The 20,796-nt window shown below is 43.4% G+C and overlaps 1 protein-coding gene across 1 annotated transcript; it reads left to right on the top strand.

Annotated features, from left to right (window-relative positions):
• Window positions 1–1,045: 1,045 nt before the first annotated feature.
• Window positions 1,046–19,073, top strand: tgfbi (transforming growth factor, beta-induced). Its single transcript, XM_029427919.1, has 15 exons — window positions 1,046–1,143; window positions 2,110–2,267; window positions 2,529–2,693; window positions 5,500–5,646; window positions 5,732–5,873; window positions 5,968–6,180; window positions 6,591–6,728; window positions 7,190–7,335; window positions 10,441–10,577; window positions 10,663–10,793; window positions 11,534–11,658; window positions 13,021–13,123; window positions 15,356–15,423; window positions 18,486–18,510; window positions 18,589–19,073. Exons 1-15 carry the CDS (start codon window positions 1,080–1,082, stop codon window positions 18,642–18,644), a joined length of 1,818 nt encoding a protein of 605 aa, XP_029283779.1. The 5' UTR covers window positions 1,046–1,079; the 3' UTR covers window positions 18,645–19,073.
• The last annotated feature ends 1,723 nt before the right edge of the window (window positions 19,074–20,796 follow it).

Below are 20,796 nucleotides of genomic sequence, written 5' to 3'. Positions count from 1 at the left end.
TTCCTGAGACCAGAGGCAGGTCCTGAGACCAGAGGCCGGTCCTGAGACCAGAGGCAGGTCCTGAGACCAGAGACAGGTCCTGAGACTAGTGTCGGTACTGAGACTAGGATCCGGTCGCGAGACTAGAGACAGGTCCTGAGACTAGAGGCAGGTCCTGAGGCTAGAGGTCGGTCCAGAGACTAGTAGCTGGTCCAAAGTCTCTTCAAGCGTCGCTGCTTAAAGTCCGTTATTATTGGCTGCTGGAGGAATCTGACGGACCAATCAGGAGCTGCAGTGGTTGTGCAGCTCTGGGAGGTTCTTTGCAGAGAAAACCAAAGATCTGTTTGTATTCTGGACTCCGTCAGACGATGATTATTATGGGAAGCTCTTTGTTTATGTCCTCATGGAAACTGTTGCACTTCTCACAGTCTGTTTGTTATTGCACACATAACTTTATTAGCATCATTATACAAAGACAGGAATTTATGTGTCTCCTGAAGCAGAAATATTACGGAAAGGTTACGAGGTTCTCAGGTGGAAACTGGGAGTTTTATAGACAAGTTTTTCCTCCTGAGGCTGAAATCTGCATAACATGTTGCTGTTGAACTCACAGCAGCGCAGGAAGACAGAAAGAGGAGGGAGGACAGGAAGGGGAGGCGCAGAAAGACAACTGACACTGTTATATGTTATATATTGCATCATGAAGAAAGAGGGGATTTCACCAGATGAGGACAATGTGGGTGTTGGTGTCCTAGTGGTCTAGTGGTTTGGCTTCCAAACACAACACCAGAAGGTTAAGAGTTCACCACCAGAGCCGCACCATTGAGCCCCTGAGCACCTTCACCGTGAGCTGCTCAGAGAGACTGTCCCTGTAGTGAGGTCACTGAGTCTTGAGAAGAGTGTCTGCTGAATGACCTGTAAAATGTAGTGACAAAGTTTCAGTTTTTGGTGAACAGCTGCTTTCCTCCTGTTCCTGTCCTTTGTAGCCTGACATGTTTGAGTTCCTTTACATCACACGTCCTGCAGAGAGAATGTTGCACACGCACAATGTCTGTATAGGGCACAGCTCGCAGATCTGATGTTTTGTTTCCTGCTGCAGGATGATCACCTACGAGTGCTGTCCTGGTTATGAGAAGATTCCTGGAGAGAAGGGCTGCCCTGCAGGTATGACCTCTGACCTCTGACACAACATGCACACAGCATCCATAACTCCAGGAAGACAATGCTAAATTATTGTATTAAAAATGTAAATCACTGCAGAGTAGATCACAAAGTGATTTTCAGTGTGAATGAGAAAGTTACAAAATGTGTTGGGAATGAATGAACAAAGTGTCCTTTTAAACATGTAGATAAGGACACGAGAACATTTTGAAAAATGTGTGGAAATGAGATAAAACCAAAACTTAACGTGTAAAAACTTAAAGGGCCAGTGTGTATTTAGGGGACTCTATAATATCATAACTATGTTTTCATTAGTGTATGATCGCCTAGAGGGAATCGGTCATGTCTCTACAGAAGCTCAGAACAAACTCTAGGAAGGGCCTTTACCGTTTTCCCCTGAAAGCACCGTCATTCTCTACACGCTTGTAAAACTGAGGTAACACCAGCCGCCACCTGAAAGATACCACAAAGGTCCTAAAAACACCATGAGGGTCCTGAAAGACACCACAAGGGTCCTGAAAGACACCACAAAGGTCCTGAAAGACACCACAAGGGTCCTGAAAGACACCACAAAGGTCCTGAAAGACACCACAAGGGTCCTGAAAGACACCACAAAGGTCCTGAAAGACACCACAAGGGTCCTGAAAGACACCACAAAGGTCCTGAAAGACACCACAAGGGTCCTGAAAGACACCACAAAGGTCCTGAAAGACACCACAAGGGTCCTGAAAGACACCACAACGTGAAACACGGTTTTGAACTCAGATTCTGACGCGAGATGACTCTGCACACTGTCCCTTTAAGACTTTTGTAAGAAGCAGCCTCTCTGTGCTGCTGACCCGACCTTCTCTCCTGAACACCGTCCCAGTTGTATTGTGGTGTTTGCTGTTGATGATTCTTTTCAGACAAACAGGAGGATTGGTTTATTAGTGGAGGGTTTGTCAATACTGAGTGTGTGTATCTTTACAGCGCTACCTCTGGTAAATATCTACAACACCCTGGGTGTAGTCGGAGCCTCCACCACGCAGATGTACTCTGAACGAGCCCAGCTGAAGGAGGAGATCGAAGGTCCGGGAAGCTTCACGTTCTTCGCCCCGAGCAACGAGGCCTGGGCCGCCCTGCCGACAGTCAGTAAAATCCAATACACACCGTCCTGCTGAATACTCACCAAATGAGAAATAATCCGCTGCTGAAAGTAGTCCCGAAAGAAATGCACAATTTCCTTCTGTTTGTCTACAGTGAGAAGATGTTTTAGGAAATGACTGAGACTTTTTGAAACATTTGAAACTATACATTTGTGTCCAGGAGATTTCCACCCCCAAAGAGTCATGATGAGATTTCATGGTTCAAAACTGTCAGATATAGACACTGTCGTTGTTGTGTTGCAGGAGATCCTGGACGCTCTGGTGAGCAACGTTAACATCGAGCTGCTGAACGCTCTTCATTACCACATGGTGGACCGCCGGCTGACCTCCGAGGAGCTGAGACACGGATCCTCCTTCGCCTCCATGTACCAGGACTTCCACGTCCACATCCACCACTACAGCAACGGGGTCACTGCAACACTAAACACACACTGTAACACACTGTAACACTAAACACACACTGCAACACTAAACACACACTGAAACACACTGTAATACTAAACACACACTGTAACACACTGTAACACTAAACACACACTGTAACACACTGTAACACTAAACACACACTGTAACACACTGTAACACTAAACACACACTGTAATACTAAACACACACTGTAACACACTGTAACACTAAACACACACTGTAACACTAAACACACACTGTAACACACTGCAACACTAAACACACACTGTAACACTAAACACACACTGTAACACACTGCAACACTAAACACACACTGTAACACACTGCAACACTAAACACACACTGTAACACACTGTAACACTAAACACACACTGCAACACTAAACACACACTGTAACACACTGTAACACTAAACACACACTGTAACACACTGTAACACTAAACACACACTGTAACACACTGTAACACTAAACACACACTGTAATACTAAACACACACTGTAACACACTGTAACACTAAACACACACTGTAACACTAAACACACACTGTAACACACTGCAACACTAAAACACACAACACACTGTAACACACTGTAACACACACTGTAACACCAACACTAACACACTGTAACACCTGCAAACTACACAACTGTAACACACTGTAACACTAAACACACACTGTAACACTAAACCCACACTGTAACACACTGTACACTAAACACACACTGTAACACACTGTAACACTAAACACACACTGTAAACACTAAACACACACTGTAACACACTGTAACACTAAACACACACTGTAACACACTGTAACACTAAACACACACTGTAATACTAAACACACACTGTAACACACTGTAACACTAAACACACACTGTAACACTAAACACACACTGTAACACACTGTAACACTAAACCACACACTGTAACACACTGTAACACTAAACACCACACTGTAATACTAAACACACACTGTAACACACTGTAACACTAAACACACACTGTAACACTAAACACACACTGTAACACACTGCAACACTAAACACACACTGTAACACTAAACACACACTGTAACACACTGCAACACTAAACACACACTGTAACACTAAACACACACTGTAACACACTGCAACACTAAACACACACTGTAACACACTGCAACACTAAACCACACTGTAACACTAAACCACACTGTAACACTAAACACACACTGTAACACACTGCAACACTAAACACACACTGTAACACTAAACACACACTGTAACACACTGTAACACTAAACACACAATGTAACACACTGCAACACTAAACACACACTGTAACACACTGTAACACTAAACACACACTGTAACACTAAACACACACTGTAACACACTGTAATACTAAACACACACTGTAACACAACTGTAACACTAAACACACACTGTAACACACTGCAACACTAAACACACACTGTAACACTAAACACACACTGTAACACACACTGCAAACACTAACACACACTAACACACTGCAACACTAAACACACACTGTAACACTAAACACACACTGTAACACACTGTAACACTAAACAGACACTGTAACACACTGTAACACTAAACACACACTGTAACACTAAACACACACTGTAACACACTGCAACACTAAACACACACTGTAACACACTGTAACACTAAACACACACTGTAACACCCTGCAACACTAAACACACACTGTAACACACTGTAACACTAAACACACACTGTAACACATACTGCAACACTAAAGACACACTGTAACACACTGCAACACTAAACACACACTGTAACACTAAACACACACTGTAACACACTGTAACACTAAACACACACTGTAACACTAAACACACACTGTAACACACTGCAACACTAAACACACACTGTAACACACTGTAACACTAAACACACACTGTAACACCCTGCAACACTAAACACACACTGTAACACACTGTAACACTAAACACACACTGTAACACATACTGCAACACTAAAGACACACTGTAACACACTGCAACACTAAACACACACTGTAACACTAAACACACTGCAACACTAAACACACACTGTAACACACCGCAACACTAAACACACATTGTAACACACTGTAACACTAAACACACACTGCAACACTAAACACACACTGTAACACACCGCAACACTAAACACACACTGTAACACACTGTAACACTAAACACACACTGTAACACTAAACACACACTGTAACACACTGTAGCACTAAACACACACTGTAACACTAAACACACACTGTAACACTGTAACACTAAACACACACTGTAACACTGTAACACTAAACACACACTGTAACACTGTAACACTAAACACACACTGTAACACTAAGCACACACTGTAACACACTGTAACACTAAACACACACTGTAACACTAAACACACACTGTAACACTAAACACACACTGCAACACTAAACACACACTGTAACACACTGTAACACTAAACGCACACTGTAACACTAAACACACACTGCAACACTGTAACACTAAGCACACACTGTAACACACTGTAACACTAAACACACACTGCAACACTAAACACTACACTGTAACACTAAACACACACTGTAACACTAAACACACACTGTAACACTAAACACACACTGCAACACTAAACACACACTGTAACACACTGTAACACTAAACACACACTGTAACACTAAACACACACTGTAACACACTGTAACACACAGTATAGCTCCAGTATAGATTATCAGGTCTTTTCTTCACCTCCTCAGATTGTGACGGTCAACTGCGCTCGTCTCATCAAACCCGACCAACACGCCACTAACGGCATCGTGCACGTGGTCGATCGTGTCATCACCGCCATCTCCAACAACGTGCACACGCTGCTGGAAGTGGACGACGACCTGGAAACACTGCGTGTGAGTTCGTCTGTCCATCAATCAGGGTGGAGAAGATCCATACAAAGTAGTTCTGTCGCTGACTTCTTGTGTCGCTGTGTTTCAGACGGCGATGGCCGCTGCAGGTCTGAACACCATGTTGGAGAACGAGGGTCAGTACACTGTTTTCGCTCCCACCAACGAGGCCTTCGATAAGATTCCTGAGGAGACCCTGAATAGGATCCTGGGAGACCCCATAGCTCTGAGAGGTGACCAGCTGGTTTGTTTGATTTGTAGTTTTAGACCAACTATACACTCGATGAACTTCACTCTGATGTCCTGTTCACCTGCCCCCCCCCCCAGACCTGTTGAACTACCACATCCTGAAGCACATGCAGTGTGCCGAGTCCATCGTGTCGGGGACTCCGATGGAGACTCTGCAGGGCACCATGCTGGAGGTCGGCTGTGACGGAGACCAGATGACTCTGAACGGGAGGGCCATCATCACCAAGAGAGACCAGCTAGGAACCAACGGGGTCGTACATTACATCAGCGAGCTGCTCATCCCCGACTCAGGTACTAATACTAAAAATACTGAGAGTACTTCCATTAAAACTGCAGAAAAACTCATCTAAACTTAACTCAGCCCCCCCCCTTGGTTTCACCATGTTTGAAAAAAACTCCACTAATGTGCCTTCTTAGATGCCCCTAAAATAGATCAAACGTAATAAAGTGTCCTCTGGGTGCCCTTCCAGTGGAGAGAACGAGATGTATATGGGTGGTTTTAAATTGGAGAAAGCATGAGTGCCATATATTCTGCCCCACAGCGGGGGCCCTTTTTGTTTTTGTCTGCCCCGACCCTTCAGACAGTCTGAGTCCGTCACTGCTGCATCTAATACAGAGAGAACCTGGAAAACAGCTAGTGTCAGCAGTACTCGCAGTACCATCAGTATTATCCTGTTTCACTTGTTTGGTTTTTTTTTCAGCCAAAGTTCTGCTGGAGCTGGCTGAAGGTTCGTCCGTTTCCACGGCGACCAAGCTGTTTGTGGAGGCGGGTCTGTCCCCCCACCTGACGGGCTCCGAGCCTCTGACCATGCTGGCTCCTCTGGACGACGCCTTCAAAGGTGACGCTCACGACCTTTGACCTCAGTCTCTTGTTTATTTTAAACATATCTCATATATCTCATACCTCATATCAAACTCATTCCATTCATTCTATTTTTTATATGCACAATTTATTAAATGTGGTGCGAAAAACTGAGTTTTGTAAATGTTATCTCCTGTGTGTTGTCCCTCAACCGTGGTCCGTGTGTGTATTATTGTTATACTTGTGAAGACAAGTATGTAGAATTCAGCTGGATGTAAAATTACATTAATAAGTAAAAGTGCATTAACGTCTTCATCTCTAAAATCATTGCAACAAATTATAATATTTCGTAATTAATAAGCAAAATGTTGTCAACTATAAAATTCTTAAAATCTTTCCACAGCTCAAAACAAAGTTTCAGGATGTAGTTCTCAGAAAGTGTCGCTCTTGAACTTGTGTAGGAAATGTTTCACTGACCTGTCTGTGTCTCTGTGACAGGAAGTGACACGACGATGACACCCGACATGAGGAAGCTGATGACCAATCACATCCTGAAACAGCAGCTGTCCTCCAAGTCTCTGTACCACGGTCAGGAGCTGGAGACGCTGGGAGGCATCAAACTCAGAGTGTTTGTCTACAGAAATGTAAGAACTTAATGTTTCCTCCTGTTCAGGAGTTTGTTCACTCTTTTAATCATCATTACTTCTGTAGTCTGATGGTACCACCAGAGTACAGACACAGAGGTATCTGCTACTGTACACCAGAGTACAGACACAGGAGTATCTGCTGCTGTACCACCAGAGTACAGACACAGAGGTATCCTCTGCTGTACCACCAGAGTACAGACACAGAAGTATCCTCTGCTGTACCACCAGAGTACAGACACACCACCAGAGTACAGACACAGGAGTATCTGCTGCTGTACCACCAGAGTACAGACACAGAGGTATCTGCTACTGTACACCAGAGTACAGACACAGAGGTATCTGCTACTGTACACCAGAGTACAGACACAGGAGTATCTGCTGCTGTACCACCAGAGTACAGACACAGACGCATCCTCTGCTGTACCACCAGAGTACAGACACAGAGGTATCTGCTGCTGTACCACCAGAGTACAGACACAGGAGTATCTGCTGCTGTACCACCAGAGTACAGACACAGAAGTATCTGCTGCTGTACCACCAGAGTACAGACACAGGAGTATCTGCTGCTGTACCACCAGAGTACAGACACAGGAGTATCTGCTGCTGTACAACCAGAGTACAGACACAGACGCATCCTCTGCTGTACTACCAGAGTACAGACACAGGAGTATCTGCTGCTGTACCACCAGAGTACAGACACAGACGCATCCTCTGCTGTACCACCAGAGTACAGACACAGAAGTATCCTCTGCTGTACCACCAGAGTACAGACACAGAGGTATCTGCTACTGTACACCAGAGTACAGACACAGGAGTATCTGCTGCTGTACCACCAGAGTACAGACACAGGAGTATCTGCTGCTGTACCACCAGAGTACAGACACAGAAGTATCCTCTGCTGTACCACCAGAGTACAGACACAGAAGTATCTGCTGCTGTACCACCAGAGTACAGACACAGAAGTATCCTCTGCTGTACCACCAGAGTACAGACACAGAGGTATCTGCTACTGTACACCAGAGTACAGACACAGGAGTATCTGCTGCTGTACCACCAGAGTACAGACACAGGAGTATCTGCTGCTGTACCACCAGAGTACAGACACAGAAGTATCCTCTGCTGTACCACCAGAGTACAGACACAGAAGTATCCTCTGCTGTACCACCAGAGTACAGACACAGAAGTATCCTCTGCTGTACCACCAGAGTACAGACACAGAGGTATCTGCTACTGTACACCAGAGTACAGACACAGGAGTATCTGCTGCTGTACCACCAGAGTACAGACACAGGAGTATCTGCTGCTGTACCACCAGAGTACAGACATAGACGCATCCTCTGCTGTACCACCAGAGTACAGACACAGAGGTATCTGCTGCTGTACCACCAGAGTACAGACACAGACGCATCCTCTGCTGTACCACCAGAGTACAGACACAGAAGTATCTGCTGCTGCAACTTGTTCCTCACGTGACAAATTAAAACAGATGCAGTGATTTTCATTGCCTGTAGCTTCAGATACATTCACACAGACTTCCTTTCCCCACATTATCAAAGGCTGACTCACTTATATCCTCCCCGTCAGCTGTGGACTCACAGAACAGATATTTAGTCTGACTGTGTCGCCTGCTGTCGGGCGGATCGTCGGTCTTCATTGGTAATAAATATCTCTTCTCTTCCTCAGAGATGACTTCATGAGGTCACTGAGTTTGTGGCTTTTCATTAATGTCTTTAACATACATCAGTTCTGAAGATGAGCTTTAGTTTGATTTGTGAGGTCTCTATTATTTCAGTTAAGATGCGTCTGAGTGGACACATCAAACTTTATTTTCATTTTCAAAAGGTTTTTCAAAAGCAGGAGGACTGCAGGAAATGTGGTGAGTGCCTGACTGTGTGCACACCGCAGCCTCATTACTGCGACCGCCTGAGGGAAGGTTTCATGCAGAGAATCAGAGCCGCCTGCAGAGAGACGGGACAAGTTAAGGTTCGCACGGAGGAGCCTGCAGGACGGAGCCCGCTGGTTTCTGGTTGTACAGCTGAAGTTTCTCCGCTGTGATCTTCCAGACTTTAAACGTTCTGGTTGTTTCTCTTGTTTTGTTCACTTTTAGCAGAGTTCATGTAGCTCTTCGTGTCGCCCAGGAAACACAACACACGAGAATCTGACGGAGTTATTGATTGTGCAGTGGGTGTCCTCCGTGTCACCGCTGTCCTCCGTGTCTCCACATGTTTTAGCTCCTCCACTCGTGGGTGGCTCACATTTCTGCTATTCTGCTCAGTAATGAACTCTGCAGACCACAAGAAGTTTCCTGCTTCCCACAGCTGCTAAATCTTTCCAGACAGTGTGTGTGTGTGTGTGTGTGTGTGTGTGTGTGTGTGTGTGTGTGTGTGTGTGTGTGTGTGTGTGTGTGTGTGTGTGTATGTGTGTGTGTGTGTGTGTGAGAGCTCTGGTGGTTGAGAGGTTCACCCTGAAGAACAAGCCTCAGCTCTTCTGCCTCTTCTGCCTCGTCGTCAGACTGCAGATTGATTCCACATCCTCTAAAGTTGGGCCTGATACGCGAGGATTAAATCCTCCTTCTGTTCTCTTCACCACCATCGAGGTTTCTCCTCTTAGTTTGGGACGACAGAGATCTACTCTTTCACATCTCATGACCTTGTGACTTTCCCACCCAGAAACAGAGGTGCTTTACTCTCCCTGTAATAACAGGTAACTTCAGTTTTAGAATACATTTCATATACTATTGATTTTGGACGTTCTAAAATACCTCACGTACTGTTTTAACATAGTGTTAGCTAATGCTAATAAGAAATACTAAGCTAACGTCAACCAAGACAGAGGGAACAGCCCAGTTATCTCAGCAACAACTTAACAAACAGAGAAGTTACATGAAGGTTTGAATGAAGTTGTCACACCTCATCAAAGCCTCGTCGTCCCTGGAGGCTTCGACTCCCTTAGCGCTGGCTGCAGGCGTGCTAACGTTAGCTGCCGCTCTCAGGCCACAAACATGTATTTTATGTTTGACCAGGTGTTTCTCAGGTTAGACCTGTTGCCCTGACAGCTTTGCATTTCGCGTTACAAACATTGTGTGTGTTTGTGTGTGTGTAGAGCCTGTGCATTGAGAACGCCTGCATCGCTGCTCATGATAAGGCAGGACGCTACGCCGCGATGTTCACCGTGGACAAAGTCCTAACCCCACCCATGGGCACCATCATGGACGTCCTGAAGGCAGACGACCGCTTCAGGTGAGTTTAAACACAGGTGTGTCTGCATGTATTAATGAGCAGAAGAAGACAGTGAGACAGTTGTAGTTTCCCTCTCTGTGTTCAGCCTGCTGGTCGGAGCCGTGCAGACTGCCGGGATGACGGAACTGCTGAACCAGCAGTTGGCGCTCACCTTCTTCGCTCCCACCAATGCCGCCTTCAGCGCTCTGCCGCGGGCCGACCTCAACCAGCTGATGCGTGAGTTCAAAGTCTCCAGCTCCTTCTTTGGTCCGACGTCCAGAAACATTGTGTTTATGTGACTCACAGCAGAGTCATGTCTGCTGTAATCAGGTTTATACAAACTAAAGTTTAATACAAACTGTCTGCTGGTCTGTGCAGCTTCACTGTCGGCCTAATGAACACGTTTACAGGAAATAAACTTTATCAACAGTACGGTGTGGAAAAGGTCAAAGGAAAGTTTCTCACCAACAGGATGTGGTAAAGTGCAGCAATTTATTAAACATTAAAATACTTCAAATTAATCATTACGGAGAACAGATATATTTTACAATTTCTTTATAATATTCTTATTGTCCATTTTTCTATTCTACATTTATCTTGACTGATTTTTATTTTATTTTACAATGTTTATTGTTACTCACCGAAACACCAACACATACATTTCTCGTATGTGAAAACTTATTTAACAATAAATATGTTTCTGATTCATGGTGAAATTTGAAAATATTTATTTAAAGCACTGAAAAATATTTATTTTTGATTTTTTTTACATTTTATTTAAATTGTATTTCTCTTACATGTTTATTATTGTGTACCAAAAGGTAAATTCCTCGTATGTGAAAATCTCCTTAATAATAAATCTGATTTATGTTTAAATTTAAATGCCACTGAGTGTACAGCACTTTCAAAGTGTGTGTGTGTGTGTGTGTGTGTGTGTGTGTGTGTGTGTGTGTGTGTGTGTGTGTGTGTGTGTACAGAGAGCCGTCCGGAGCTGTCCTCTCTGCTCAGGTTTCACCTGGGGGAGGGCATGCTGGTCAGTGGGGGGGTGGGATCTCACACCAGACTGAAGCCTCTGCAAGGAGAAAAGCTGGAGCTGGGAGTGGTGGGTGCTGCTCAGCAGACCTCTATTAGAACTTTATTAGAACTGTATTAGAATTGTATTAGAACTTTATTAGAACTCTATTAGAACTGTATTAGAACTTTATTAGAACTCTATTAGAACTGTATTAGAACTATATTAGAACTTTATTAGAACTTTATTAGAACTCTATTAGAACTGTATTAGAACTTTATTAGAACTGTATTAGAACTCTATTAGAACTTTATTAGAACTCTATTAGAACTGTATTAGAACTATATTAGAACTTTATTAGAACTTTATTAGAACTCTATTAGAACTGTATTAGAACTTTATTAGAACTGTATTAGAACTCTATTAGAACTTTATTAGAACTGTATTAGAACTGTATTAGAACTTTATTAGAACTCTATTAGAACTTTATTAGAACTGTATTAGAACTCTATTAGAACTGTATTAGAACTCTATTAGAACTTTATTAGAACTGTATTAGAACTGTATTAGAACTTTATTAGAACTCTATTAGAACTTTATTAGAACTTTATTAGAACTGTATTAGAACTCTATTAGAACTGTATTAGAACTATATTAGAACTGTATTAGAACTGTATTAGAACTTTATTAGAACTCTATTAGAACTGTATTAGAACTCTATTAGAACTGTATTAGAACTATATTAGAACTGTATTAGAACTGTATTAGAACTTTATTAGAACTTTATTAGAACTCTATTAGAACTCTATTAGAACTCTATTAGAACTTTATTAGAACTCTATTAGAACTTTATTAGAACTCTATTAGAACTCTATTAGAACTTTATTAGAACTCTATTAGAACTTTATTAGAACTCTATTAGAACTCTATTAGAACTGTATTAGAACTCTATTAGAACTTTATTAGAACTGTATTAGAACTTTATTAGAACTCTATTAGAACTCTATTAGAACTTTATTAGAACTGTATTAGAACTTTATTAGAACTCTATTAGAACTTTATTAGAACTTTATTAGAACTTTATTAGAACTCTATTAGAACTTTATTAGAACTCTATTAGAACTCTATTAGAACTTTATTAGAACTGTATTAGAACTTTATTAGAACTCTATTAGAACTGTATTAGAACTGTATTAGAACTCTATTAGAACTTTATTAGAACTCTATTATAATTTTATTAGAACTCTATTCTATCCATCCATCGTCTACCACATCCTCCAGCTCCGACTGGGGGATCCCTAGGCGTTCCCAGTGAGGAGATATAATCTCTCCACCTAGTCCTGGGTCTTCCCCGGGGTCTCCTCCCAGCTGAACTCTATTAAACTATTAAAATCTATTACAAATCTACTAGAACTTTATGACTGAATATAACAGCCGCTCTCCGTGTTTCAGAGGAACTACACGGTGTACGTGAACAAGGTCCCGGTGGCCGACGCAGACCTGATGGCAACTAACGGAGTCGTGCACGCTGTGGACAGCATCATCAAACCTATGCGTGAGTTCAGCCACACACTCAACACATTACTAAACTTAAACTCATTACTACGAACGTCATTAATGAAATCTAATTAAGAGTAGGTAACAAATTAGATGTTTGGGTTGGAGGTATATGTATATATATATATATATATATATAGTATATATATATATATATATACTATATATATTTTTATATAGTATATATATATATATATAGTATATATATGTATAGTATATATATGCTATATATATATACATATATATACTATATATAGTTTTATATAGTATATATATATATATATATATATAGTATATATATGCTATATATATATACATATATATACTATATATAGTTTTATATATAGTTTTATATAGTATATATATATATATATATATATACGCTATATATATATATAAACGCGATTAATTAATCACAAAGCTTGTAATCGCTTAACAGCCCTAATATATATATATATATATATATATATATATATATATATATATACATATACATATACAATACGTTGTGTTGAGACAACATGGAGAGAAGCTGAAAGCTTTCAGTATTTACAACATGGTGGTGCTGCACTCTGGTGGCTGAACACAGAATTACACCAACAAACAAAAAACTTTCTCCTGTCGTCAGAAACAGACAGAGAGAAACAGTCAGAGAGACAGACAGACAGACAGACACACAGACAGAGAGAGACAGACACACAGACAGAGAGAGACAGTCAGAGAGAGAGAGAGAGAGAGAGAGAGAGAGATACAGACAGAGCGAGAGAGAGAGAGAGAGAGAGAGAGAGAGAGAGAGATACAGACAGACAGACAGAGAGACAGAGAGAGACAGTCAGAGCGAGAGAGAGAGAGAGAGAGAGAGAGAGACAGACAGACAGAGAGAGACAGACACACAGACAGAGAGAGACAGTCAGAGAGAGAGAGAGAGAGAGAGAGAGAGAGATACAGACAGAGCGAGAGAGAGAGAGAGAGAGATACAGACAGACAGACAGAGAGACAGAGAGAGACAGTCAGAGCGAGAGAGAGAGAGAGAGAGAGAGAGACAGACAGACAGACACACAGACAGAGAGAGACAGTCAGAGCGAGAGAGAGAGAGAGAGAGAGAGAGAGAGACAGACAGACAGACAGAGAGAGACAGTCAGAGAGAGAGAGAGAGATACAGACAGAGAGAGAGAGACAGACAACAGACAGACAGACAGAGAGACAGACAGACAGAGAGAAACAGTCAGAGAGACAGACAGACAGAGAGGCAGACAGACAGACATAAACAGACAGAGAGACAGACAGACAGACAGACATAAACAGACAGACAGAGAGACAGACAGACAGACAGAGAGAAACAGAGATACAGACAGACAGAGAGAAACAGTCAGAGAGAGACAGAGAGGCAGACAGACAGACATAAACAGACAGACAGACAGAGAGAGACAGCGATACAGACAGACAGAAAGAGACAGAGATACAGACAGACAGAGAGGCAGACAGACAGACATAAACAGACAGAGAGACAGACAGACAGAGACAGAGATACAGACAGACAGAGAGAAACAGTCAGAGAGACAGACAGACAGACAGACATAAACAGACAGACAGACAGACAGACAGAGAGAGACAGAGATACAGACAGACAGAGAGGCAGACAGACAGACATAAACAGACAGAGAGACAGACAGACAGAGACAGAGATACAGACAGACAGAGAGAAACAGTCAGAGAGACAGACAGACAGACAGACATAAACAGACAGACAGACAGACAGACAGACAGACAGAGAGAGACAGAGAGAGACAGAGATACAGACAGACAGACAGACAGAGAGAGACAGAGATACAGACAGACAGAGAGGCAGACAGACAGACAGAAACAGACAGAGAGACAGACAGACAGACAGACAGACAGACAGACAGACAGAGACAGATATACAGACAGACAGAGAGAAACAGTCAGAGAGAGACAGAGATACAGACAGACATAAACAGACAGAGAGACAGACAGACAGAGAGAGAGACAGACAGACAGACAGAGACACAGACAGACAGAGAGACAGATAGACAGACAGACAGAGAGACAGACAGACAGTGACAGACAGACAGACAGACAGACAGACAGTGCTCTCTTCTTAGACCCACCAAATTGGTTTCAACTGAGACTTCATGATACAAACCTCCGATCACCGTGGCATTGCTGTGTGTGTGTGTGTGTGTGTGTGCGTGTGTGTGTGTGTGTGTAGCTCCGAAGGTGGACAGAGAGCAGGCTGATGGACCTGCAGATCCGCTCAGAACAGCTGCCTCTTCCAGGGTGAGAACACAAAACATATTTTATTATTATTATCTTCTATTATTAGTAATTATAATATCATTGTTGTTGTTATTATTTCATCCGTATTAAATCAAATCAAATGTATTTATATAGTCCAATATCCAATAATGTCCTTAGACCCACTGTCTATAGACCCTCTATTCTTAGACCCACTGTCCTTAGACCCTCTGTCCTTAGACCCTCTGTCCTTAGACCCTCTGTCCTTAGTCTCTCTATCCTTAGACCCTCAGTCCTTAGACCCTCTGTCCTTAGACCCACTGTCCTTAGACCCTCTATTCTTAGACCCACTGTCCTTAGACCCTCTGTCCTTAGACCCTCTGTCCTTAGTCTCTCTGTCCTCAGACCTTCTGTCCTTAGACCCTCGCATCGCACAAGGAAAAACTTCTAAAAGAAACCCCATAATTAAGGGGGAAAAATGGAAGATCCCTCTCCCAGGATGGACAGACGTGGCAATAGATGTCGTGTGTACAGGATAAACAACATAGTACAAATACAACATTTGACAGAAATGATGTTGTGTTGAAAAGAGAAAGTTTGGATGAATCCAGGAAAATGTCAAAAAGGCTTCCCGGTGTCCAGCAGGACCAGGGCAGCAGGCGCAGCCACGATTCCTGATCCTGACGTAAACTTTATCAGTGGCAACCTGCCACATGAGAGACAGACACTCTGGGGATGATGCCCCGGATAATGAGTTAGTAACATACATTTACATTAATGCATACAGATAGAGAGGGAGAAGAAGAGAGGGAGGGGAGGAGAGAGGAAGAGAAGGAAGAGAGCAGGGAGGTGTCCCCCGGCAGTTTAAGCTTATAGCAGCATAACTGGGGCTGATACAAGGCAAACCTGAGCCATTATAATATAATCATTATAATGATTATTATAATAATAATAATATCCATCCATCCATCGTCTACCGCTTATCGGATCGCGGGGGCAGCAGCTTCAGTAAGGAACCCCAATCTTCCCTTCTCCGGGCCACATCCTCCAGCTCCGACTGGGGATCCTGAGGCGTTCCCAGTGAGGAGATATAATCTCTCCACCGAGTCCTGGGTCTTCCCCGGGGTCTCCTCCCAGCTGGACGTGCCTGGAACACCTCCCTAGGGAGGCGCCCAGGTGGCATCCTTACTAGATGCCCGAACCACCTCAACTGGCTCCTTTCAACGTAAAGGAGCAGCGGCTCTACTCCGAGTCTCTCACGGATGGCTGAGCTTCTCACCCTATCTCTAAGGGAGACGCCAGCCACCCGTCTGAGAAAACCCATTTCGGCCGCTTGTACCCGTGATCTCATTCTTTCGGTCATGACCCAGCCTTCATGACCATAGGTGAGGGTAGGAACGAAGATCGACCCGGTATATTGAGAGCTTTGCCTTCTGGCTCAGCTCTCTTTTCGTCACAACGGTGCGGTAAAGTGACTGTAATACCGCCCCCGCTGCTCCGATTCTCCGGCCAATCTCTCGCTCCATCGTCCCCTCACTCGAGACAAGACCCCGAGGTACTTGAACTCCTTCACTTGGGGGAATGGCTCATTCCCTACCCGGAGTAGGCAATCCACCGGTTTCCTGCTGAGAGCCATGGCCTCAGATTTTGAGGTGCTGATCCTCATCCCAACCGCTTCACACTTGGCTGCGAACCGATCCAGTGACTGTTGAAGGTCACAGTACCTCGATGATTGCCATAAGGACTACATCATCTGCAACAGAGCAGCCGATGTAGATCCTCAGGTACACTGAACTGCAACCCCTCTCTCCTCCACGACTACGCCTCGATATCCTGTCCATGAAAATCACGAACAGGATTGGTGATAAAGGCACAGCCCTGGCGGAGGCAACATTCACTGGGAACGAGTCCCGACTTACTGCCGAGTATCCGGACACAACTCTCGCTTTGGGCGTACAGGGGATTGGATGGCCCTCAAAAGTGACCCCCTCACCCCATACACCCGCAGCACCTCCCACAGTATCACCCGGGGGACCCGGTCATACGCCTTCTCCAGATCCACAAAACACATGTAGACCGGATGGGCATACTCCCAGGCCCCCTCCAGGATCCTTGCGAGAGTGAAGAGTTGGTCCGTTGTTCCACGACTACCGGCCGAACCCTCCTTTCCAGTACCCTTGGAGTAGACTTTACCAGGGGGGCTGAGAAGTGTGATACCCCTGTAGTTGGCACACACTCTCTGGTCCCCCTTTTAAATAAGGGAACCACCACCCCAGTCTGCCAACCCCTAGGCACTGTCCCAGACTTTCACGCAATGTTGACGAGGCGTGTCAACCAAGACAGCCCCTCAACACCCAAAGCCTTCAGCATTTCTGGACGGATCTCATCAACCCCTGTGGCTTTGCCACTGTAGAGTTGTTTGACTACCTCAGTGACTTCCATCAGGGAAATTGACGATGATCCCCCATCAGCTTCCAGCTCTGCCTCTACCATAGAGGGCGTGTTAGTCGGATTCAGGAGTTTTGGTGCCGACCGAAAGTCCTTCTCCATAGCTTCTCCGAACTTCTCCCACACCCGCTGCTTTGCCTCTGACACGGCAGAGGCTGCCGCCCTTCTAGTCCTTCGGTACCCTGCAATTGTTTCAGGAGTCCTCCCGGATAACATAACCCGGAAGGACTCCTTCTTCAGTCGGACGGCTTCCCTGACCACCGGGGTCCACCACGGTGTTCAAGGGTTACCGCCCATTGAGGCACCAAAGACCTTGACTAAGGAGTCCCCTACTGGGATCCATTCAGGGTCTCCAAGAAGGCCGAATACTCCGAACTGCGGTTTGGGGCATAGGCACAGATGGGGGACCCGGGCTTCCTCCGGGCAGGGTCTCTCCTTTCCTTTCCCTTTTTTTCATGAGGGTCGTTTTGAACCATTCTTAGTCTGGCCCTCACCTGAGACCAATTTGCCTTGGGAGACCCTACCAGGAGCACTAGGTTCCAGATAACCAGCTCTCAGTTTCATAGGGACACCCAACCTCTCCACCACGATAAGGTGATGGTTCCAGAGATGTGTAATAATATGTAAATAATAATTACCTTTTGTCTGTCTTGCAGGCTGACTCCAAGAGCTTCAGGAACGGTGAGATTTTTAATTTTCGGAACTGTTTTGAGTTTGATGTGAACCTGCGGGACTCTAACTCCGTGTTTCTGTGTACAGACGATTTATTCCAGAAGGTGGTCAGCAGCCGCTCCAGCAGGACGATGACGCAGTAAAACTTCTGCACAACGATCTCGTGCCAAAGGGTCAAAGGTCACAAACAGAAAAACTCCCCTGAAGTCTCCTGACACTGCCGAGTTTGTCTGAGAGGATTTAGTTTCATTTTTAATATAGAAAACACGTGAGAGGTAAATGAAACACAACTTATTAACTCACTTCCTGTTCCAGCTCAACCTGCAGAAATAGGACGAAGTTCTTAATCAACCATCAGATATTTAAATTAATATGCTGACATTTGGTAAGAAATTCTGCCCTTTCTATCCAAATTCATTTTTATTTTTGTCTCTGACATTTTTCTCCCTATTGATAATTTTAGAATTTATTTTCACAAACATGTTATTTCGATTATTATACTTATATTTTTAGGATTTTATTTCAGATTTCTCTTCACATATTTTTATGACATTCTAAACATAGATTTTCACACATTTCTCAGTAATTATTTTCTCATATTCTATTAATACATTTCAGGTATTTCTGGGACATTGTTAAAATATCTTTCACATTTTACTCATTTTAGAAATTATTTACACTTCTGCAAGGCATTCTGGGTAATGTAGGACTAAGTGAAGTCGAGGAGACGTGTCAGACAATCTGAGGGGAGTTTTATTTACTGACTCAGAGTTTTGTATTCTTTGTACTGTAAAAAAATGTCACTTCTGAAGTCCAAAGTTTTTCACATGTAAAATGTTTGTAAAGTGTGTTTTTGTTGTGTACTCCGTGTGTTGTCGTCCTGCAGCATGTCGGCAGGTCTGAGCTCAAACTAACTAACAACTCTGGAGCTTTTTTAGGATTTTCTTCTTGGTGTTTTTTGTAAAATAAAATTTAAAAATGAGCTTTGAAATACACGTCGTCTGTTAAGTGTGTGTATTTACCTTTAAAGGTAGACTGAAGGATTTAGAGCAGGGGTGCTGAACTGAAAGAGGCGGAGCAGGGGACCCCTGACCCCATGTGTACAAAGTTAAACTGCACATTAATCTGGGGTACAACAACACAACAAGCCTAAAGGGCCAAGACAAATGTCTTCATGGAGCCTACAATACTGAGACATTACAGTAATTACACTAACAGTAACTGTCTGTCGGTGCCGTGCAGTGAACCAGCACAGATCAGCTGAGGGTTGATGGGTAATGGTTAAACATCATCGATGTGTAGAATGAATGGGTTGACTTTTAAGAATGGGGATTTTTTTTTATTAATAATATGTTGGATTCAGGTTACTGTAATGTGTATTTTCAGACTGTTTTAATTCTTTTAAACAAAGTGTTTGGATAAGAAGTGGTGTGTTTTTCTTTGATATAGAACATTCTGCAGGTGGAGTCATACAAGGGATAGTAGTATTGTTGTTGGAAACTCACGTCATGGCGATTGAGCTATGGGACTCAATTTCCCAGGATGCTTCACTTGTCAAACCCTCATGTCACCTTTTAGCATGTAGGTGTGAAAAGCCCAACGATACAAAGAGCAACAGCCCGTTGCTAGTAAACGAGCTAGCACAAGCGGCTACGACAAAGTCTGCTAGCTCATTTTAAGAGCCACGAAGTCACGTTAGCATCGAGCTAACTGCAAGGAGAACAACGCAGCAACAACTTTAACTTCCGTCAATGAACTCGTAATGTTTAATGTGATGTTAGCGAGGGCTTTATTATTGCCTTACGTCTGTTTATAGTCAGGGGATTGAATAGCCGCACTGCTAAGTGATGTTAGCATTGCTACACACAGACACAAGGCCTTGCATGTGAAACTAACCCCTTTCTAACGGCACTATTATCCTGCACAGATCACATGCAACATATTATCCATCGGCTTTAAACTTCTTCTGATTCCAACACACGTGACACTCAACGTTCCCGCCTCACACTCTTTGTTAAGAAACTCCAGCACATGGTGGCCATCTTTGATTCTGCTTTCCCTTTGCATGTTCTGTACTCACACACACACACACACACACACACAGTTTAGATATTTGATTTGATGTCTTACATTCATTTAGTAAATAAATGCTTTATGAAATATTCATGCTGGTTTGTTTATTGCTGTACAAGAGAGATTTCTGCCAAATATTTACAATCAAATAATTCCTGCATCCTTCAACCTTTACTAGCTATTGATATGCTAATTGTTTAATAGTTTATAGTTATTCATTTA

Source organism: Cottoperca gobio, unplaced genomic scaffold, assembly GCF_900634415.1.
Source record: "Cottoperca gobio unplaced genomic scaffold, fCotGob3.1 fCotGob3_402arrow_ctg1, whole genome shotgun sequence".
Lineage (NCBI taxonomy): Eukaryota > Metazoa > Chordata > Actinopteri > Perciformes > Bovichtidae > Cottoperca > Cottoperca gobio.
The sequence above is the reverse complement of the archived record's forward strand: the minus strand, read 5'-3'. Positions and strand labels throughout refer to the sequence as shown.